Source organism: Pseudochaenichthys georgianus, chromosome 4 (genome assembly GCF_902827115.2).
Source record: "Pseudochaenichthys georgianus chromosome 4, fPseGeo1.2, whole genome shotgun sequence".
Lineage (NCBI taxonomy): Eukaryota > Metazoa > Chordata > Actinopteri > Perciformes > Channichthyidae > Pseudochaenichthys > Pseudochaenichthys georgianus.
This window is the reverse complement of record NC_047506.1, coordinates 22,458,685-22,482,985: the sequence shown is the minus strand read 5'-3', so window position 1 is coordinate 22,482,985 and position 24,301 is coordinate 22,458,685. Positions and strand designations below refer to the sequence as shown.

The following is a 24,301-nucleotide window of genomic DNA, read 5'->3' as shown; positions in this document are numbered from 1 at the left end:
AATGTGTATTTCTTTTTAACAAAATAGTGAGTTTTGTATTATGGGTTGCATTGTTCTTATGTGACAAAACATCAGAAAAGACGTGTGACTTGCTTTAGCAAAATGTGACTTATCATATGATAGAGTACAATGGCATTGGCAAGCAAGGCCTAGGCCTCCATAATAACTAGGTCATCTTCCACCACAAGCTATAGCCTTCTCCAAGGCGGAGATCACAGACAGTAAATGTAGGTATGCAGTTACTGAATATTTAAAAAGGCATAGAGATGAAGCAATAAATGACAAAGTAAAGCTGGCGTGGCTAGGCATTAATAACTAATAGGTACCGCTGAGTTATAGGCTGCTGCCTTTGTAATGAAAGTGTCATTGCAAATCAGCAGTTGTCCGAGGTTATTATTATTTATGCATAATTGATGCAGGAACCACAAGGAACATGTCTCACCCAACAAATCCCAACACCTTGGGAACAAAGACGATGGTGTCAACAGAAGGAAAGGTCACAGAGGAGAATACACCCCTGGGCGGAGATTTACATTGTGAAGGGAGGCTTGCATTTGATATACACATATCTGCACACAGAAGGGCACAACAAACTAGTTATAAAAGAGACAACTGATCCTCTATTGCTCCACATGAGGAGGATGATCCCATGCCAGGATGTTGCAATGGAGTTTAAAATAGATGACATGTAGTTATATTTCTAAGATGTCTCAAATTATGGTTATACTTTTTATAACATCAAAGGCTTGCTGTCTGCATAGTAGTCATAGCAATGAGTTAAATAATCACATGCAGAAATGGTCTGGCTTAATGACCCTGATATAATTATTTTGAGATGTACTATCAGTGATTGGAAAAAGGGGAAATCGATTGTCATTAAATAATTTATAATTTTGTTCCACAGCCTGTTTTATGTTATTTGCTTACTTGGTAATTACATTATTGGAAATGCTTATGTACTGCTCGATAAAAGACACTTATTCAAATTCCGACCTCTAAGTTTAACACAGGGTATAAGTTATTATTGAGTTAAGAGTGGACAAATAGACCTTTAATAATGCACAATATCAATCAATCCATCATAAATCTCATCTAAACCGATGTGGCATTTATATTACTAGGAATTTTGCATCTTCAAATCAAATTGGTAGCAATACCGATTCAGTCACTAGTGATGTAACCATATTTTTAAGGGAAAGTAAAACTACATATCTATCTGCCATAGCTACAATTAAAACTCGTTTAATAAAGTTATTCTAGCTTAAGTTATGTAGCGATGTTTCGAATAACGATAATATCGTCTTTTTCTGGGGGTTCCTGAACGCCTCATGTCTTTCAGAGCTACGTCACCCGGCAGTGCCCAATGAGAACTCGCAACGAAGTCTTGATTGATGACGTATACAGGAAATGTAGACATATTACAAAAGCAGACAGATATTTTAGCTTTTATTTCTCCTATTTAAGATAATTTAACCGGACGAGGTTATGCAAACGTGGAGTCTCGTATCACTTTGTGTGTTGCTCGGTCTTGTTGTAAGATGGGGCGTTTCGTTAAACTCATATTCAGGTAGGAAATGTGAAGTTTACCGTTTACATGCTGCACCACTGAGTGCTCAATGCTACACAGCTGATTATTTGAGTGGATATAGCGTTTTCTTTACTCATATCAGGGTGGTGCTTTTGGCTGCGTTTGGTTTGCTGTCAGTTCGTGATGTAAGTCGGGTTCCCATTAATCAGACTAAAAGCTTTTTCTCCTCCAGGGGCGGGGAAAACTCCCATGTTTGGCGACTACGAGGCTCAAAGGCACTGGCAAGAAGTGACATACAACCTCCCTGTGCAGGAATGGTCAGTCTGAGTTTGGACTGGACATATTGTAGTGATCGCACTTAAAACACTAATGTAAATTAAATGATGGGAGCAGATTCTGTGAGTCACCTACCTACAATACCAGTAGTATGGGATGAATACAAATCCAGAGGATAACCAGAAAAGTGAACCCATTAAAGCTGAAAATGCACGTATATCAGTTATATGGCTGTACAAGTGAATGCAACTTAGGATATCATATCTATATCTATAAGCAATTCAGATGTCTACCTTATACTTGTGGATAATGCCATTTTGAATACTATTTAACATTGGATATAACACCAAAAACAGATTTAGATTCAGAATTATTACTATAAGTGAATGATTACCAAAACACATACAAATAGAGAGACATATCAATACAAATAAGCCACTAGGGGTTTGTTATTATGCTATTAGACTGTCTGCAACATCAGACACTTCCACATTGTCAGAATAAATATATCTGACATTTTTACTTATCCAGGTACTTCAACACCACTAAGAATGACTTGAACTACTGGGGTCTTGACTACCCTCCTCTGACTGCCTACCACAGCCTGATCTGTGCTTTTGTGTAAGTATGTTTTTATTTGAGAGTTTACATGACATCTCTGCTTTCATTTTTATAATGTTTATTCATGAACATATTTGGATATTCCATGTTTTGTCAGTTATAAAATGCCACAAATGTTCTACTTACTTGTCCATTCTATGTACCCATGGGTAACTCTAAAGCCATCCTGTCATTTAAGCATTATAAATACCTTCATTTATATACTATAAATATATTTACATGCAGAGCTAAGACCATAAACCCTGAGTGGGTGGATCTTCACAAATCCAGAGGTTATGAAAGTCCAGCGCACAAGTTGTTCATGAGAGCTACAGGTACAGTAACTACCAGAAAATAAAGTAAAATGCTTCATTGATCCATATTAACCTCAACCTTAAAATAACAGTTTATTTAATTACAAAGAAGATTTATAAAATAATACGGTTCTATGTTCTGTTTCAGTCCTGGTGGCAGATTTGTTGATATACATCCCTGCTGTGGTTTTATACTGTTTGTATCTGACTGAGGGATCCTCTAAGAAAAAGGTAACACACTTACCCGGTATGAGATGAAATCTAATCATTTTTTCAACTAAAGATGAAAATAAGCCACCTTTTTGGCTACAGTGAAATATTGTGGTATGAGGAAGTTATTATTGCAATAGAAATTATGCCATTATATTTTCCAGGAAGTTATGAATGTATAAATGCATTTCCAGTACAGTCCATTAAAGTGGATGTTTTGTAATATATCTTAATGAAGCAAACATTACAGGATCAACACGAGAACAATTCCCAGCATACATTGTACAGCGCAACATGGGACAGGCTATTATTACCTTAGGATTCCAAGAATGAATAAGGAAATACTGAGAAGAAAAAACGATTAATTTGTTTAGACGTCTCTTTCACACACAAAGTTTGCAAATTAATGTAATGTGATTCAAATTACATTGACTGCCTCATTGTATAATAATGACCAGTCGACTGTAGTTCATTTTTAGTTACGTTTGACCCTTCAACAACTAATAAATGCTCCTTTTCTCCAGGTTTCCACTCTGCTCTGCTTCCTTTTATACCCTGGCCTCATTCTTGTTGACTATGGCCATTTCCAGTATCCTTTATGTACAAGTGCATTTCTACTATTTATTTACTCTGATATCATTATTGTAATTTGCCTGTTACCATCTCTTAAGGCTTTGGTCCTAATCCTAATAGATTACATTAACACATGTATATTATATAAGTTATATTTTCTTGTATCCTTTAAAGCACTTACAATAGTGAGGGTTTATTAACTATGTGAAAAATAGAATTGAAGACATTTTAGCAGAATATAATCGTTAACCGAATCAGGTACAATGGAGTGAGTCTGGGCTTTGCCCTGTGGGGGGTTCTGGCTCTGGGTCTGGGCTGGGATGCTTTGGGCTCTGTGGCTTTTTGCCTGGCTCTCAACTACAAACAGATGGAGCTGTACCACGCTCTGCCCTTCTTCTGCTACCTGCTGGGGAAGAGTGTCAAACTGGGCCTGATGGGGCGAGGGTGAGTCTGTATCTTTGTCTTTTGTATCGTCTATCTTCTGCACTTAACATTGTGTTCCGTATATTTCAACAGTTTGTTTTGTTATCTACAGCATTTATTTCCATTGCATTATGTCCAACGTTCTCTCACACTCTCTCTCTCTCTCTCCTCTCTCTCTCTCTCTCTCTCTCTCTCTCTCTCTCTCTCTCTCTCTCTCTCTCTCTCTCTCTCTCTCTCTCTCTCTCTCTCTCTCACACACACACACATTCAGATGGGCTCAAGAACCCTTAATCATATCCCTTAACATTATATATATCCTGCACACCATTCTTCCCCAACTACTACCAAGTAACAGCATATTACACACATATAAAAACATGTACAATAATAATGACCTGTCAGCTTTATAATTATACAAAATATCCTTTCATGGCCTTAATTTATCCAATTATTTTCCAAAGAGTGTACTGAAGGAGTCTGCACTACATGTTCTAGAAGTGTGTTACCTGCACAAAGCGTGACAGTTGTTTTACTTTTACAAAAATGTATGTTTAAACCATTCATCCATTACATTCTTTGGTTGTCAAACAACTGTTATTGTTGTCAAATATTAGTAATTATGTTCATGTTTTATTGTCCTCCTAAAAACAGATATGCAGATATCGTTTACCACCAAGTCATTATTTGAGTGCTATATTTAAATATTTGTTTTAGCTATTCCCTCGTCTTTTCATGCACTCTTGTAACTCCAGAAAATGGTCAAAGTTCAGGCTACAGTGCACCGACAGTACAGTGTGACCAAATCATTTCTCATGTGAGAGATGTATGGAAAGGGATGGGGGAAAAAGAGCTACAAAGTGATTCGTCATTCCATGTCTGCCTTCTTAAAATAAAAAATGAAGGGACAGTCCAACATCCAAGTATACTATTTATAGTTTGTAAAGAACACAACTTACTGTATGTCTCAGTAAAGCAAAAACTGGTATAGAGGTTTATTATAAAGATTATGTTTGTGTCCGTGAAGACATCATTTCTTTATATAGGTTTTTTCTGTAATGCATAGATATGTCAGCTGAGTGTTTGAAGCAGATACGTAGTGTGAGTCTATAAGTGAGCAGTGTCCTCAGGAGAGCCTCAGAATGACTGAGGTAATCAGATTGGATGCTGTTACTAGTGTGTCCAGTGTCTGTTTATCTAGTAACAATGTACCAAGGGCATTTAGTAGCAAATGGAGAGCTGGATTAGAAGAGCCGGGGGGGCTGGGGAGGAGATATGTCCAGATGTCTCTCTCGCCATGCCCAAACTCTTCAGCTATGCCGCGTGTGCAACTTAACCAGCAGCTTCACAGTTACAGCTGACGAGATAGTCTGACCTACACAGGAGACTTTCAGCTGATGCATTGCTTTCACTGCATTCCTCATCACAAGGGTCAAATCCCAAATGTAGGACTTGCGGACAGCATGTTCTAATTGTTTGAGGAATGGCAATAAATGATGACAAACTTAAATGTCAACATTTGTATTTTTGAGTAAATTACTTTAACAAACAATGTCAAAATATTGTGCCTATGTTTCCATTTTATCTCCGTACCTTCTGACACGATGCTTGTCTCCCTGTGTGCCCCCCCCCCCTCCTCTAGGCTTTTCCTGTTGGTGAGAATTGCTTTGACAGTGTTGGTGACTTTTGCCCTGTGCTGGCTGCCCTTCCTGTCTGACCCCGGTCAGGCCATGCAGGTGGTCAGGAGGATCTTTCCCGTGGCCCGCGGTCTGTTTGAGGTACAGTAGTGTTTTTTCAGTGAAAAGTCAGCCTAGAAAACCACATCGATCATTACATTACATTTAGCTGACGCTTTTATCCAAAGCGACTTACAATAAGTGCGTTCGACCAACAAAATACAAACTTGAAGAAAACAGAATCATATAAGTACATCAGGTTTCATAGAGCAAAATCATTTCAAGTGCTACTCAACTGGCTTTATATAAGCCAGCCCTTTATTAGTATATAAGTGCTTTGTTAATAGTTCTACCGCTCGAAGTGGAGTCGAAAGAGATGAGTTTTCAGTCTGCGCCGGAAGGTGTGTAAGCTTTCTGCTGTCCTGATTTCAATGGGGAGCTCATTCCACCATTTTGGAGCCAGGATAGCAAACCCACGTGTTTTTGCTGATGGGAACTTGGGTCCCCTTCGCAGCGATGGTGCAGCGAGCCGTTGCAGAGCGGAGTGCACGTGCTGGGGTGTACGGTTTAACCATGTCCTGGATGTAGGAAGGGCCAGATCCATTCGCAGCATGGTACGCAAGTACCATTGTCTGTGGATTCTAGCAGTTACCGGAAGCCAGTGGAGGGAGCGGAGGAGCGGCGTGGTGTGGGAGAATTTAGGAAGGCTGAAGACCAGACGAGCAGCTGCATTCTGGATGAGCTGCAGAGGTCGGATGGCACATGCAGGTAGACAGGATCATGCCTTTGAGACTCTTAGTTTTATCAAAAAAAGCACTTGTGCTCTTGTCATGCAAGCTATCTAAGAATAGCCACAGACAACCCCAAAATATATTTTAAAAACACAAGTGGAGGAGGATAATATCCCTTCTTTTATCTTAAGATAAGATGATCCACACAGGTCACATGAACATTTCCTGTGGCAGTTCTCTTTGAAGTCTTAGTTGTCCTTGAGCTGGTGCAGATGTTTAACCTCGTCGCTACCCTGTTCCAATGTATGCATGAGAACGTGTATCCCAAGGAAGTTCAGCAATTTCTGAGTAAATGTGATGTGTCCTGAAATTCCTCCAAAAATCCAATAGCACAAAAACAGTCCATCGGCAAACAGGCTTTATCAGAGAATTATGGACATATTCTAACTAAGTGTAATGAACAGAAGACAGTCGTTTTACTCAAACATCGGTACTACTTTACAATAAGACTACCCTTATAAAGGGTTTACGAATAGTTTGTAATTCATTTATTAATTAAGTTGTGAAAACTTTATAAATCATTAATAAGCTTTTATAAGACATGAGATAAACAGGGCAACTGTGACCGGTTGCTTGCCAAATAGTGAGCCCACATGTATCTGTACTGCTAAGCCTTATTAGAAACGGTAGTAACTCATTAATAAATGGGAATGTGTTTAACACTTTACAATAAGGCTCCCTTTTGGCAGTTATAAATGTTAGTAACTTGTAAATAAATGGTCATAAAGGTATACTAAGAAACATCAAGATGGAAGGGGGGGAATCAACTCAGTGAACAAGAGATACCAAGGATGCTGGCTGATGAAGAAGACGAAGTAAGCTAGGTAGCCAATATAAGGCTTAGTCATCTTGCCAAATAGTGAGCCTGTGTTGACGTATGAAAACTGTTAGAACTGGTTTATAAATGGTTCTTAATGATTAATAAAGTGTTTACAACCTAATGAATAACCTAATTATTAACCCTTTATAAATCCTTTATAAGGGTAGTCTTATTGTAAAGTCGTACCCAAACATCAAATGAATGGTCAGTCATGTGGAGGGTGATTGTTTTTTTAGAAGAGAGAAGTCTGATGTTTCTGGGAGAGCAAATAAGGGGTCTTTTTCTTACCTCTACGTAAACTTATTATGTAGTTGCAATAACTGTTTCATTAGCTCTTTTATAAAGGGGCGCATTTCAAGAATCTTCTGTGCTTGTTGTACAAATATATTATTTTGGTATTTTTAGGCTATAGAAAATGTCTTCTTAGACATAATAAATAATATTGGATATTCACCCAACTCCTCATTCTCTTAATATTTTCATATAGTCCTTAAGGGATAAATGGAAGCACAAGGCTGTGACCAGTGCATGAAAGTCAAACACCGGTCATGCCCTACACACGGCTCCATACACCCAGCATGGTGAACACCCTTCCACCCCGCAGTGCTTAGCCGGCGGGAAATGGATATCCTGTAGGATCAAAGAAAACAGAGGAATAAAACAGGGAAAGGTCAGGAGATCAGTGTCACTCTATCTCTGGGAGGTGTTGGGGTCGGGGACGTACAGTAGGAGGATATCGATAAATCGTACTAATTTATGGCCTGGGTGTTTTCAGCACTTCATAGCAGAGCCATGTTCTAGCCGTATGAACTGATGAGTGGGGCAAATGCTACATTTAAAGCCGTATCGGAGCACATCCGACAACTGTTGCCTGCTACCGACTTTATCTTGGGAAAGCATATAAGTATGATGGACTGTTTCATAGCATGCACATACTCAGACACACACACATTTGTATGCTGTGGTAAGTCAGTAATTGCCTCTGAGAGACAAAGAGGCACAGCACTATGATATTAAGTTAAAAATAATAGTGCGATAGTTTACAGAGAGTACTCCAAAGACTTCAACTGGCAGCGTTGAAAGCTGTCACTGAAGGAGCAGCGCTAAAGTAACTGTGTTGCTGTGCTTGCTGTGTGACTGACAGCTCAGAGGCCAAGGTTTTTGCAGCTCTCATTTCTAAAACCCCCGTATCCTTCATCTTGTCCCGGTCCCTGAGGTGGCAAGGTCTCGCGGATGTGAGAAGTAATTGAACATTTTTAACAGGGGAGCAGATGGCACTGTGCGCTGTGGCAGTATTTGTTCAATGAAATGATGCAAACATAATACACAGGGTGTGAGAGACACTATCCTCTCCTGTGACGACAGCATGAGAGGCTGTGGGGGTCGCGTCGTCCTGAACTAATTGTGAAATTGTGCACGTAAGCAGAAGCTTTGGACAAGGGGACAGGGGTGAGAAGGAGGGTGCTGGTGACTGGTGGTCGTGGCAGCTTCTGGGCGGGAGCAGTTGTAAGTTTACCCACTGAGCTGCATTCTGGCGTCTCACGTTGCTGCCTGCTCACAAAAATGGCACCAAATGCTTCTCCCTGTGAAATTCCATGCTGGCTTATAGGTGAAGGTGCCGCGCTGCTCTTGCTCCCCTTTCATTTGCCGATGGAACCCCCTGATTTTCATATGTTGCTTTTCGGCTGCTTCCAGGAAACTTCCCGTAGTGGTTATTTGGAGCGGGGAGGAAAAGAGAAAGGGGCTTAGACAACACAAACGCTGGACGGCCCATGCTGCCATTAATATAAGATCCACACAGCTGTGCTGCGAGCAGCTGTAGCACAGAGCAGAGAGAGGAGGCCAGAAATAGTTTCTCGAGACTGGGCCACACTGAAACCACTCACTAAGGAATCATAAAGGTGATCTCGGCACGCTGTCTCTGTGACGTGTGATATCATAGTGCAGAGTGGCGGCTCGGGCTTCAATATCATCTGATCCCCGCACAACTGCTTAAGCACTTAAATCGACTGAATCTCACAGCAACGCCCTACTCATGTCGTATAAAACACAAATACTTGTATTAGGGCTGTAACATAGCTTCCATATTATTTAGATATCATTTTACAAGTTATCTACAAAAACAACACAACATTGATTGATACAGTATGAGAGAAAAAGCAATGACATTTGTCTTTGGAGCTTCAATGGTTAGTTAATTAATGAATTTGTTAATTAATGAATTTGTTCATAGACATAACATTTATCAGCAACTATTTAGAACATGTATTTATAATTTGTCTTACAAAAATACCACCCTCTCCACATGTGATTTTTTTCTGCTTTTTTCATATCATTTAAAATCTATATGTAGGTTACAAATTGAGGTGCTAGATCTGTGAATTTGTGGTATACACTTACAAAAAAAATAAAATGTTTAAATTTAAAAATAGATTGCTTGTATGTATGTTTCATTAGTTGTCTGTGGTTGGTCTGTATCTGCTGGTTATGCAAAAACTACTTTTACATTTGACATGTGTGCCCAAGTTTACAAATAAGTCCCATGCTTTTTCTGACAGGGGAGTCAATTTATGGAGGAGGGTTACGCATTTATGCCCCTCTGGAATGCCCTGGGGTATTTTTATTGCACTTTCAGTTGGGAAATTATTACTTAAAGCCATGTCACCTATTTGCTCTTCAAAATGGAACTCTGAATGAGTTATTTACAAAGGCATCAAGGAATGGGTTTAATTTAAAAATGACTGTTTGTTTGTTTGTGTGTGTGTACAGGATAAGGTGGCCAACACATGGTGCAGCTTGAACGTCCTGATGAAGATCAGATCCATTCTGTCCAGTGACTCCCAGATGTACCTCAGGTAATCCCTCTGTCTGAAGATTCCACTTCTACTCCCCTATCTTTTGCTGAATCGTTGTGTCTCTTCTTCTTCTGTACCTAGTTTTTGCTTCTTTCATTTCTTGGGAAAGTAAGGCTTACCCAAGGGAATGAAAAGTGTGATACAGCGGGGTGGAAGCAAGAACATCCCTTAAGAAAAGATCTTGAGAGGAAAGTCTAATGTCACGGCTGTCTTTGACATTTTTTGACAAGATATTGAACTGCCCAGGGAGCTATGGAAATGTTTCTTTTCAGAAATGTTACAGATTACGTGTTTTATTAGATGATTAAAGTGTGTGAAAGACAAATAATCATGCTATCAGGGGAGACCACGTTGTGAACACTGAGTGCTCATTACATTTAACTTGAGTTTCTCTCCAGACTACCCCACAGAGCATCCAAGGGAAGTATTAGGATTATCTATTTTGACTAAAAGCTGAGAACCTGTTGGATCACAATGGGAACACAGTTGTGTCATGGTGAAGCCTGCTTAAATAACCCAGCATGCTAAATTTAGAAGTCTTGTGTTCGCATCGTGGACACGTTTCTGCCAGACTGCTAAGTCCGGGGATCAAGTTGGACTTCTTGAGTGAAGTGCATTTCAAACGAATGAAAAACACTCTTGTCTTTTTGGCACGGGGGCAAATTGCTTAACGCTCTGGCGTGGGCGTGCTGTGTACATATAATGAATCAGCTGTGAAAAGTGATCCATGTCCTTCCGGACCGCAAAACCCTGCCCAGCACATAACACACCCGCTGTCACACACACTAAATACCCACTTACTGCTCCTTCACTACTCTCCATCTACCACTATCATTATCTCTGTCCCTCTATCTATTTCCTAGTAAAACACATTGTTGCCCTCACGCCTTGAACTGACTCGCTGCCCGACCTCTAAGCACATTCACACACATAGTCACTCTCTTCCGGTGCCTCCACCCCCAGCAGGTGACAATTGAAGGGTTAAACCAATGCCTGCTAACCCTGAGAAGGGGCCAGTATTTGGTCATTTCCTACATAGCGGAAGTCTTAGTTGGTAGAGCAGGCGGTATCTAAAAAAAAACAGCGAGATGGATCCTCAGTTGGATTCTGGTTCGTCCTGTTGGTTGTTTGCTTTTGACCTCAAAACCAGATCATCTAGTGCAGGGCTGGGGAACCTTTTTCCTCTCAAGGGCCATTTCAATTTTTACAACATCCTTCGAGGGCCGTACAAATTATTGAACTCAACCTCTGCTTAAAAAAACTAAAATCACAGCCCATTCATTTCGCCTTTCTTTCATGCTGTGCAAAGAAAAAGCAACCTCTTAATCCAGATATCTTACCATGACTCGCGCATGCGTGTGCACGGTTGTGGCATGACCACCAAAACAGAAAGATATGGACACAAGATGTGTGCAAATATATTTTGTGTCCTATCCATGTGAACAGGGACGTGCACAGATACGGCTAATGTTGCCCGGGCAACAGCCCGTTTGCCATTTTTGTCTGACCTCTCTCTTGTTTTTTTTCTTCTATTGTGGCCGAATCAACATGATAAGCCCAAAATTAGTATTGTAGCGTCTCGCTGCGGGAAACACACCTTGTCAGCGCTGTCATCTGCCCCCAGTCACGTGACTTTGTTTACAATCTGACAGCTGGAAGCAAAGGAAAGCCCTCCGGCTTCATATGGCTATGGTGATCATACCAAATGCCTGCCTGGCGTTAGAGTATAGGGGACAAACCAGGGGACTTTACTTCCTCTTGACACCGTCGGTTATTTACAAAAAAAACACCTAAATATACTTGTTATTGTGCTTCTGTCTTTCTGTGTCTTTTACTCTGCTCCGTAAACTCCCTCGACGAGGCTGCTCGCTCTCTTTTCTTCATCGACCTCTCACATACGGGAGAACACTTCACTGTCTCGCCTCATTGTAGGATATCAGCCATGTCTCTACCACTTTAGTTTGACCATCTCTGTTATTAAGTTATGGAATACTAAATAAATAAGTAATTAGATACCTTACCGTTACTGCGCTCATAAAGAATGATAAGAATAATGCGTATTGAACTGGTTTCATTAATTAGTGATTTTATTTAAGGTAATTAGTTAGAAGCCCTATTTTATCAGTATGTCTGCACAGCAGTTACAATGGTCAAACTATATTAAAACAGGATTGTCCCCATTTTTTCTGTAATAGTTACTAACATTAGATATTTTAATGAGACTAAAAATGTGCCTGAATAACGAATTTAGCAGTGTACATAAGTGTCACTTGCAATGACAGTGTTGTGTTTTTCTTTTTTAACCTTTTACATTAAAAACAAGTTAGAATTTTCAAAAGGTCTTTTTTCGGGGGGGGGGTCTTTTTTCGGGAGAGGGGGGTCCTTTTTCGGGGGGGGGGGGTCATTTTTCCAGTTTAGAGCAATAGCCCCTCCAAATGTCTGTGCACGTCCATGCATCTGAACATGGTTTAAGTGGGAGGTGGACCTAACCTCCTCTAGGGCGGTCCTCATCTCCTCTAGGGGGGTCCGGGGCATGCTCCCCCGGGAAGATTTTTTTTTAAATGTTGAAGTTAAATGCATCAGTCTGGTGCACTTATGGTGCATTTCCACTACAGCGCGGAGCTCGCTTTAAGCGTGCCGTGCCGTGCCCAGCCTGTTTTTGGTTGCGTTTCCAGTTGGCGTAGTTCCGGCTAGCGGGTACTATTTCACAGTTTTTCTCGCCCCATAAAATCGAGGCTGAGTATGCTAAACTAAAGAGAGAATCGCTGGCAAGGGGGCTACAACAAAATGAACTTATTTGACCGTGATTTAATTGTAATACACGTTTCAAAATGATGCCGAAGTAACAACATACTGATACCGGTTAGTAAAAACCATGAATTAATGCTTTGACAAGTCTGCAGACAAGACGGCAGGCGAAAAACCTTTTAAAATGCGTGTTTTCTAAAAGGAGATCGGCTAAGCTAACGCAGTGTATGCTCCGACCGTCCACACTCACAACAACGGCCTATACAGACATAAATAAACCAGTGACTGTATTCTCCATGACACAGACAGTCTGTGGGTTGTACTTGTTTAACTTTTGTCTAGTTTCTGAACAGACAGTTTCTGGGACGGGTGGCGCAGTGGTCTGTGCATCTGATCATCAGATCAAGGGGGGTGCTGGGGAACTCCAGTTCGAAACCCGCTCCTGCCGCCACTGCGTCAGGCCGTTGTGTCTTTGGGCAAGACACTTCCCCCGGATTTGCTCCTGTGGGTATTGTCCACAGTACATGTATAATATCAATGTGTACTTTGAGGCGTGAAGATGGACGGTGTGGCGCAGTGTGCTGTGCAATGATCATCAGATCAAGGGGTGAAACCCGCCGCTGCTGCGTCTGTAAAGCCGTTGTGTCCTTGGGCAAGACACTTCACCTGAACTTGCTCCTGTGGGTATTGTCCACAGTGACCATTGCATGTATAACAAATATGTGTAATGTGTGTATCTGTAAAGCGCTTTGAGCACTGGAAAAGCGCTATAATAAATGCAAGGAATTATTATCATTAATTATTATTATTATTAGATATGAGTAGCTGTGAGCTTGAGTGCTAACAGCTAACGGCTGATGTTGTTTTTCTGTGGTTCTCATTGAAGATGACATCACGGCTCCGCCTACACTGAGTTACTATAGTTACTGCCCCAGCTACTAAACTGTAACGGAGAGTCCACACTATACAGCTTCAAAAAAAGCTTGGAGCTGGGCGTGTCTGAAGCTTGGGGATTTTATTCGAGCAACGCGACCAACAACCAATCACATGAATCTCCCGCCCCCGACATACAAAGCAAAAAAACCCGGGGATTTTATGCAAGCAATATATATATATAAACTTCCCAAACAGGCGAAAACCTACCAGTTTCACCCACTGTCTCTGCCACATCCCTCCATGACTGGTTCTTCCGGTTTGTATCCCGGTAGGTGAAGAGGGTCTGGTCATACAAAACAGGGTGATTTGCTACGACGATAATTAGTTTCTCCGCCATCTTTTTTTGAAATATAGAAATGAATGGCGGGATATCTCTCCCAGCTTAGACGTGGTTTGATTGGCTAGGGCTTGAGCTGTCAGATTTTCAGAAACAGGATTTGGCTGGCTGGCTGGCGCTGGCTGGCGCTGGCTGGCACTGGCTACTCCGGCATCTCCGGTGGAGACGAACCGCTATGCTACCCACAATTCAGTTCGGCGAAAAAGCGAGGCAACGTGACGTCACCCCATTCAAAGTGAATGGGCAGATTGAAGCTGTCGACGCTGTAGTGTGGACGGGCCGTAATGGAAACGCAGCATAAAGTGAGCCATTCCTAACAAGGCCTAAAGGCCCTGACACACCTACCCGATGTTGGGAGCCAGAGGCCGTCAGAGGCAGTCGGGCATTCGCGGCGCCCTACTCAGGTGTGTCCCGCACCGTCGTTGCTTTACGGCACATTTTCACACCTCCCGCGGCCGATTTAACATGTTGAATCGGCCAAAGAAAGTCGGCCAAAGAAATCACTCTGATTGGCTGTTGCCTCTTTTGAATGATGAATACACACTACCGCTGCGTGCTGGTAAGGGTGGAGGAAACTTCTGTGTAGCAATGCAGTGGGAGTCACCGACTCATGAAGGAGACACGGGATGAGCAGGAGCTTTGATGTCAAACACTGATGGTTTATTTGGAGTTTCGGCCGGAGAGTTGACAAGACAGGTGGTGTGTCACGAGTTGACACAGCGGTTGCCAAACCAATTCTGAAGAACACTTTCTGTAGCTCGAGGTTATAACTAGTTCGGAGTGTAATAATCAGAGATGTTCACAAGTCTTTTTTTGCAAGTCCAAGTCAAGTCTCAAGTCTTTGGTCACGAGTCCAAGTCAAGTCTCAAGTCTTTGTGGGGTGAGACTTGATCAAGTCTTTGGTCACGAGTCCAAGTCAAGTCTCAAGTCTCTAAAAAAATAAAAGTCTCATGTCTCTTCTGGTTGTAATAAGCCTTCTATTGTCTGCTGCTATCCAGTCTGTTAAGAATACTGCACAGCTATATCTAAGAAATTCAAAGCATTTACTGTGTTATTATCACTCCTATATCTATTAGCATACAGTATCAGTACTGATTAATTGTTTGTTATATGATCACTTTAAACAGGCTATTGCAATGCAATATGAGGACAAACATCACACTTTAGCTAAATGCAAACAACTTATAAGCAAAACACTTCAGAATCAGAAATCAGTTAACATTACATAGCTGATGCTGAGCTAAACATGTTTGCTAACCGTCCATATGCGTTAATGTGACTGACCTCTCCGGGTGAGTTTTCAAGTGCCTGATGAAATTCGACGTTGTTGCGCCAGCATCCTTGATTTTGATATTGCAGACTTTGCAGTGTGCGCTCCTTTTGTTGGTGCCGCCGGCGTTTTGTTCGAAGTTTTTGTAGTTGAACCTAATTACAAGCGGTACAGCTGCAGGTGTGCCGCCGGTCGCCATTGTGTTATTACGAGGTAGTAACAGAGGCGCGCACGTCTGCGTAATGAGCCCGGCTAAAATAACTGGATGGCCTACCTGCCTGTCAGCCTTCCATCTGGGCACAAACTTATCTCGTGCCCTTATTGGTCATGTGCACGTTCGTGTGTGTTGGAGGCGGCGGGCTCTATAAGGAAGTAGCAGCTTCTAGCAGATTATCTCCGGTTGTGTATTTTCAAATTCTAGCGATCTCGAGCCGGTTTCTCTCAAATTTAGCTACCCCACCTTTAATACGCCAAAAATAGAAAACACAATGATTGTTCACGAGTCCCAACACACGAGTCCAAGTCGAGTCTGAAGTCTTTTGGTCACGAGTCCAAGTCAAGTCTGAAGTCTCTGTGTGTGCGACTTAAGTGCGACTCGAGTCCGAGTCGCAGACTCGAGTCCCCATCTCTGGTAATAATCAACATTCTTCATCAGTGAGACTGAACAAATATGGACCCTGAATCTAACTAGAGCTCTCGTCCATTAAAAAGAATGCGCGCTAGGGAACCTTCGTCCCTGAACAGTAAACTACCTCATGGCGGCTTGTGCTCTGTCATAAACTGGCAACAACAATGCGCCCAAGCTGCTCCTCCTTAAAAGAGATGGCAGCTATACTCAAGGCCTTAGACCAGTGCTTCTCAAAGTGTGGTCCGCTGACCACTGGTGGTCCGTGAGCGCCCCCTAGTGGTCCGTGAGTATATTGGTAAAATTTCACATTTTAAATAAATAAATTAAAGTTTTCCGCATTCTCGCGGGAATATCTCCACAATGGAGCGAGCTTAAGTTTCACTTTCGATTGCATGATATAGCCCAGCGCAACACCTTCATCACACATGTTGCCACTTGTTTGTACCATTTGCAGGCGATTTGTAATTTTATCTGTAGAAAAACGATGTGTTTTTGGATATTTTTGGAGTTAGGTGGTCCGCGAGTGTTTTTTTTATTGGTTAAGTGGTCCTTGGTATGAAAAAGTTTGAGAAACACTGCCTTAGACCTCTGCCATGGGAAAGGAGACAATGAGAGGAGAAAATGATGAACTGTGTCAAAGGTTGAATACCTAGGCAAATTATTCCCTAACAGTAAGGACATTTATTGCCACTCGTCGACTGAAGTCTTTGCGGTATGTTCGTAGGTGGGCGCCTTAGCCGGCGTAGCGGACGTAAAAGTCGGGACGCCTTCAGTACGCGTTCTTTGGTCTCCGGTTGGTGTGTAGCAGCATTAACGAGGCATAGCCATACCGAGCGAGGCCCTGTAGTGGAAATGCGCCATTAGAGACCAAAATTAAGAGATCTATGGATATATCTCTCAACACCCATATGAAACAGAACTGTAAGCAGATTTTCTTTTTCTTTATGGATATTTTACAAATCACTCTCCTTTTAAACTGTATTCTTGTTTATTAATTTGTAAGCCTGGAATGATTTCATATTGACAGCAATTCGATTAAATACTCTACATGTCTTCTGTTGAACAATAATTGTTACTTGCTGAAGAGACTTCATCTTCCTCTGTGGGTTTTCAGATGTGTTTATGCATGTTTCCACAGTGCTGATGTGATTTAATCTGAACCATTGTTTGTAATGTTTTTCAGTTTTGCCTGCACTCTTCTGGCGGTCTTGCCTTCCTGCATAAGACTTCTAACGAAGCCCACCTTCTGGCAGTTTAAACTGGCATTGGTGAGTGACCTCTAACTGACGTCAAAACGCATGTCCTCAAACTGTTTATTTAATGGTCATTTAGAGACTAAAATATTAGTTATTTAATTATTACAAATGTAGGACTTTCTGCACTTCATCTCCTTTATAATAATTACTACATAAAGTTAATTGATACCTCCTTTTATCCATAATTTGTAATAATTTAAAAAGTATGCTTTGCTGTATTATTGTTCATTATATTCAACATATTTTCTATATAGTATGTCTATTTTATTTATATGTATAGTAAGTCTTTATATTTTAAACACACACTTTATCTTTAATTTTATCAGCACCACGTCACTATTATTTATTTATATGTACAATTTTAGCAAGTTTTTATATTGTCCTGTTCCTGTAAGCCAGTACAACGAAATGTTGTTTTAATAATACACTCCGTGTCTTGTTGAAATGACAATAAAGTATGTCTAAGTCTAATTAACAGTCGTTTTTGTACCAACACCCTCGGATTTTCCCTTTTTAGGCTAATTCCTCTCTGGCGTTCTTTCTCTTCTCCTATCAAGTCCACGAGAAGTCTATCCTCTTAGCTGCTTTGTAAGTACAGAGGTAATATTTCACCACATGCAACAGCACAGCAGCTGTGGTAACAAACAGTAATTGTACTTTTTCTATCTTGTAGCGATACCTCAAATATTCATGAGTATAGATTTAATTTCTGCTCACAAGGAGCCATTCGCCTGTTACCCCGCTTCAGATCTCAGTTTATGTCCTGCAGATTGTTAATGAGTTGAAGACGTGCGCACTTTGTAAAAATGACATCGCCCTCCTTCTGTTTTCACACAGTTGCAGAGGAAAAATCTATTTACGTACAGACTTGCTACTGAGGGCTTACTCACCTCTGTCACCATACTCTGCACCACACAGACACAAAAGCAGCCTCTCAGCTTCCATTGTCCTTAATGTGAGTAAAAGCACTGCTTTCATACATGAGCATAAAGATGTGCATGTGTGCGATTCATTAAAATGTACCCCCATATGTTTAAAGCTGTGTAGGTACAGAGTGAAGTGGCATAGATTTGACTTGAGCAAGGGATCCATGATCTGGTCTCATCTATTAATCTAGATTAGGGTAGATTGTTTCTTTATTAACTATTGAGTTATATCTCCCACCTGTCCCCCTGAATCAATCAGTAATGCATGTCCAGGGATTAGGAAAGAATGGCAGGCAGCAGCTCAGGGCGTTGTTTGCGCAGGATCAATTATTGGGCTGTAACAGGATCGCCAAAGAGCACTGGCTGTAATTATGGGCTCAGGGGCCGGAGGAAAGTGCCCCCCTCGGAGCACAGTGTTCAACTAGCACTGGCTCACAATGACGCAGGCAACCAGGTTCAACACACAACAGGCCTTTGCTACACAGACACATATATATGTGTCCAGAAGAGATAACTTCAACTTCTTTGCAACTCATTTTAGGTATTTCATGTTGAAATGTTATAAGTAATTAAGTTGTATTTTTGTATGAACATACATGCCAGTGCAGATTCAGTGAAAAAGCATATACAGATAAACATAATTGTGCTACAACCAACACTTGACTGCCTTGTGACTGTGAATAATGGATTAATGTGGATGTCAGTTGCTTTAATATTATACACGCATGACATCGGTTCACATCCAGCTGCGACCTAACATGGCCTTACTTCCTTTCTGACTGTAAAATGATATTAAATGGTGCTTACTGTAGAGTGTGTTCAACAGGGAGTTTATGCAACCGTTATCTGTTCTAGGCCTGCCTGCCTCCTGCTGAATGACCTCCCCTTGATGGCTATTTGGTTCCTGCATGCCTCTACATTCAGGTAAGACTGTGTGGAGGAAAGCCTCCTGTCAAAGCACAACACATGGTCTACACACGATAGGTAGTAGATGGATTCAAGCTGGCTCTAATTATTGTCTATTCTTTAAATCAGAGGTAATTTACGGAGCTTTTAAACCTTGCATAAGCTAATAAATGAACATTTAATATGTTTTGCTTTTGCATTGGACCTTTACAAACCTAATTAGTATTAAACTTTATTTCAAGCCATTAATAAAGATGTTTTATATGATGTATATGTTGCTGTTATTTTTATAATCAATAAAGAAGCCATTGCTAGCTAGATTAGCATCACCAGGTTAGCAAAGGGAAACGGTTTTCCTGAATCTGTCCTTTTAGAGTTAGCTAAATACCAGGTCATTATATGGTGTTTGTTTATGTGAAGATACAAATATTTAAGAAGAAAAGTACTGTCAAAAGGCAGAATTTGTTTTATTGGAGCTTGCACAACTTTTTTAGCTAATGTTTGCTAAATTAAGATACATATTGCTTTATAATTGACACCACTGAGTAAGGTCAGTAATTCTATACATCTTTAAATGTGCCAATGTTACATAATTTTTTTTTCTAATTGACCCTTATTCAATACTGTCCCTGTCACTTGAAGCCCCAGTGTTCATTGTTCAGCAAAAGTTATGTGATTGGACTTTGGGATGTCCTGGCAGCTAAGTAGTCTGGTTCCACATAACTGTAATGTTACGGATGGAGTCTTACATCTCTCTTTATTTCTCACTAGTGCCAAATATCAAATGAAGAACACCGTAGAAATAAGCTTGAAAAGCGATATTGATCTACTGTGTGGGTTGAGCTGAGGACCGTGAATGGAAAAGCCAAGTAGTGCTGCAAACACTCTGTCTAACTTTCACCAGCTGTTGTTAAATTCTTCCGGCAGCACTAATTGTTGTGTGTGTGGTTTAGTATAAGGATATCTGGGGATTACACGGCATAGTCTGCATGCTTGCCTTCTAAGTGTGCGTTGTGTAGGGACAGGAGGTCATTCTGTCTCTGCTACTCAGTACAGTCTGACTGGGACTTTCACATTATCCACATCCTCTACAATTTAAAGAAATACAGCTTTTGTTGGCGTAATTGGCTTAATGGATGTTCAGCTATAGCAATTGTAAGAGGAAATAATGCAGCTTGTCTCAATAAATTGACCACGTATGTATTTCCAAATTGTTAAACATTTATCTGATGAATGGTGCCATTTTTTTGTCGCAGTAAAAACCAGAATGAGCAGTTTGTTTTCAGTGAATGGGTTTTTACAAGCCAGGGTGATGTGCGATGTACTATAAGACAACTGTTGTTCTTGTCCGTGCCCTTCTGCTAAACTAAGATAAGCTTTGCACGAATGTCAGAGCCATCTCATCCCAGGAGACGGACTGTTTGTGCAGGCCTGCTGGAAAAAAGCTATGTGGTTTACTCTTGCCCTGTTCGAAGCAAACATGATACTGAACATAGTGATGTACTGTTGGAAGCAAACAAATTACTTGAATATACCATTGTAGAAGTGTATATCAAAGCTTCACTTTGAGTCATTGTACATAACTCCAGACGTTCTAAACTTGAAATGTACCATTGTCCCTCTGTGCAGCATGCTGCCTCTGTTTCTGAAGGACGGTCTGCTGGTGCCCTTTGTCGTGACCTCGCTGGGCTTCCTGTACTTCAGCATCTATCTGCTGTCTGCACTGGAGCGCTGCTCAGAGGAAGAGCTGAGACTGGGAGCCTACCACAAGCTGCTGTTCTGCCTACCCAAACTGGACCTAGCATGGATTGTAAGATGGAAGGTCAGTATGGGGCAAGCCCCCCCCCCCCCCCCCCCCCCCCGGTGTTATGACAAAAACTGCATCATCATCACTGATTCTGTTCAATTTAAATGCAAAACATGCAATGTTGCAGCAACATAGGGGTCTCTCAATAAAAACAAAAGCAAAAGACGGAGTTTGGTGGTGTACACAACTCAACCAAATATTATATAACGGTTGATTTAGTCATTCTTAGACATTTTAATGTGGAACAATTATATATCTTGAACAATCTGAGTAGCATGGCTTCGTTTAAAAATGTAGAAGGTATATTTAGTAGGGAAAACTAAGTTATTACACAATTTTCCCCAATGGTGTGTCCCCAGTCATGCTTAAGTCAACAAAATGTTGTACTTTCAGGGGACAAAGACTACAAATGTATTTTCCCGGTTTGTAACAGGTAAATGTTGTAGGTCAAGCTACAGAGGTGGCAATCTAGTGTCCCAGAGATGTGTACAGGAAGAGGTAACAACTGTCATGGTGGTTGTGGCAGTTCTAATTAACTGCCAATACAATCAATGACATGCAAATGACTTAATATCCATTAACACAGGTAGGGAAGGCAGTATTGTAGGACTTCATCTATTGTGTTAATCACATCAAACTGATTGCGCATTAGAAGGGGCTGATTTCAGGATCCCAGGTTGCCCGTACTTTGAAAGCAGCACTAGATCTAAATTGCAGCCGTGTGAGAAGATATACCCAACTGTATAAATAAAGATCATGTGCCGCTGTAAGTTGTGTAAGCTGTCCAGGGATGAAAGCCACTGACAGCCCCAGGAATTATTTATCACTTATTTAAGTTTCCACAGCGTCTGAAGTGGCTGCACCGCCAGCCCCTTAGCGACAGGGGCTCCGGTAGGGTGTCAGAGATTAAGAGAAGGTGTCTTTTTATAGCACGTGTCATTAACACAGGTTTGCCTAGATATATTTATTTACACAAGCAGCATAAATAGCGAGCTCAGATGATGGGCGATAAGGTTTCATAGGTTTAGGGTGGCGGGGAGAGGTGTGGGCATGGGGTGTTTCCTCCATCTTAGTCACCGACTTATCTCTGGCTCATAAAGCTCAAATAGACACATGAACGATCTCAGGCTCAGTTCTGTTTGCAACTCTGTTACAAGGAAAAAGTAGGCCTTAATTAAATTGGCTATTCTGCAGAGTGATACTAAATCAGAGGTTGGTGTAAAAAATAAAGTGACACTTTATCAAGGGAAAAGCTGACCGTATTCTCTTACCCTGAGGTGTCTAGGCTTTTTTATTTTTACGACAGATTTGAAATATCAATTTAGTTAATACACAAAAAGGGCATCGGGGGCTCCAGTGCATATACACTTCCTCTTATCATGTGACAGAGGTGCCATATTAAGGTTACATGGTGGAAGATAAACCATCTCCAAGATATCTGAGCAATGACAGTTATATGTAGTTGAAAGATTTAAGAAAAGCCAATGAGTAGACCTGAATTTGAGATCTTTTTGTCAAAATAATGTTTCTAAAAAAGCTCTTGAGTTATTTCAGCCTAACTTTGTGAAGTTCTTTAGTCCTTTAATTTTGCAGTCATCATACTTTATGATCCTGTGTCCCTGTTTTCATGTGAATCGGTTGATAACCAAGGCCTAAAAACGCATCTTTTTAGAATAGCCTTTAACTAGATTTTTAAATCCCCCACATTATGTCATGCGGGCATGAATGTCACAGCTTTTATTATGTTGTTTTAATTGTTTTTTTATTGTTGTTTTGTTTCACCCTTTTTAATTTTTAATTTTGTAGCACTTTGAGTTTTGTTTACGCAAATGAAAAGTGCGCTTATAAATAAAATATATTATTATTATTAACCACGCTGTTTCTCTGTCTGTGTTACAGTTCTACGTCAGCGTCTCCGTGATGGCCGGTCTGAGCATTGCTGCTGTAGCTCTGGCTCCTCCACCACATCTACCCGACTTGTTTCCTGTGCTGGTGTCTATCGCTTCTTTTAGTCACTTCTTGGGAACATTTATATATTTCAACATTGTCCAGTTCAGCGAGCCGCCCAGCAGAAAGAGCCAGAAGAAGAACAACTGAATGATGCCTAAGGCAGTGATGTACATGGCAACATATCGTTTAGCATACTGCTGCTAAATGCTTCAGGGAAGCCAGTGTTACATTAAGAGGCATTTAAACATGCCATAATGTCCCCTGTGGAAGAAGCATTAATGTATAGCTGCAATTATCGGTCTATAAGAAACATTATTGATACCTATTTTGATGATCAATTAAGTCATTTTTGAGCAAAAATGCAAAACATTTGATATTTCCAGCCAGACAAATATGAGAGGTTTTTCAGTTCCTCTTGTGTTATAGTAAATTGAATATCTATGGGGTTTGATGCTATTGCTCAGACACAAATGAGATTTGATGGCATCACCTTTAGCTCTAAGAAATTATGACAGGCACTTTCACAGCTTTCTGAACTTTTATAGACCAAATATTGTATTGAGTAGATAATCTGCAAACAAATTGTTAAGGAAATAATCATTTGTTGTAGCCATAAACAAAGGGTACTGAATAGGATTTAGCAGACTTCAAAATCACTATGCTACAAAATCAGAGGACCTATGATATCAGTACAAAGTAGACGGTAGTGATATTTTTCCAGTTTGGACCAAATGAATTCAAGAAATTATCCCCCCTTGTGCGGACCTCTTGCATATTTTTTTGTATTGGACTAAACACTATTGCTAGCTAATCAATCAAGTACCAATAGACATGCCGTGTGCAGCCCATTTGACTCCAGCGAGCTCTGTGCCTGGATGCTTAAGCTACGGGGATGGCCACAATACCAGGAACACCTGTTGTAATGTTCAGTAATTGTAAAGACCAACATGGGGAAAGGTGTTTAATTTTCCAGTAACTCTTTAAGCCATGGTGTTGCTAGCCTTAATGGTATTGTAAGGTGTTTCTCTTATTTTGTCTACCCTCAGTTCCTCCTCTGGGTATTGTGATTTAAACACATTCCTGGCGCGACTGGACTCCGGTCTAGCAGGAACTGTTAAACATTATTCATGTGAACTTATTCTTTACGGTTTTTCTATTGTATATTTTCATCTATCATTGAAGTACTTTTGTACAAACTTCGTTTTTGTGAAAATAAATAACATTTCACAATGACCTAAAGTGAACATCCGTTTTATTGCCCCATTGTTAAAATGATTTAATTTTTGAGCAGCTTCACATAAACTGTCTACATTTACCAAGTAGTCCGCTAAATCACCCCTAACAGTCTGGCAGAGACAGAGCCAATAATTGGACAGAAATTATATCTTTCAAAGCTTTTACTCAACATCATTAAATATTCATTACAAGTCCAAGATACTTCAAGGGTCCTGCACCAAAGACCTGTTCATTTAAA

General features: G+C 40.7%; 1 protein-coding gene across 1 annotated transcript; it reads left to right on the top strand.

Annotated features, from left to right (window-relative positions):
• The first annotated feature begins 1,391 nt into the window (after positions 1–1,391).
• alg6 (ALG6 alpha-1,3-glucosyltransferase) lies at positions 1,392–24,060 on the top strand. Its single transcript, XM_034081630.2, has 14 exons — positions 1,392–1,567; positions 1,761–1,845; positions 2,336–2,425; positions 2,651–2,739; positions 2,867–2,949; positions 3,453–3,517; positions 3,760–3,945; positions 5,564–5,699; positions 9,978–10,063; positions 17,166–17,250; positions 17,756–17,826; positions 19,020–19,088; positions 20,700–20,892; positions 22,777–24,060. Exons 1-14 carry the CDS (start codon positions 1,486–1,488, stop codon positions 22,972–22,974), a joined length of 1,518 nt encoding a protein of 505 aa, XP_033937521.1. The 5' UTR covers positions 1,392–1,485; the 3' UTR covers positions 22,975–24,060.
• Positions 24,061–24,301: the final 241 nt, after the last annotated feature.

Coding starts and splice junctions, on each gene's coding strand:
- alg6 (XM_034081630.2), top strand. CDS start 1,486: ATGCAAACGTGGAGTCTCGTATCACTTTGTGTGTTGCTCGGTCTTGTT. Junction 3,946..5,563: donor CTGGGCCTGATGGGGCGAGG/GTGAGTCTGTAT, acceptor CCCCTCCTCTAG/GCTTTTCCTGTTGGTGAGAA. Junction 19,089..20,699: donor CTGCATGCCTCTACATTCAG/GTAAGACTGTGT, acceptor CCCTCTGTGCAG/CATGCTGCCTCTGTTTCTGA.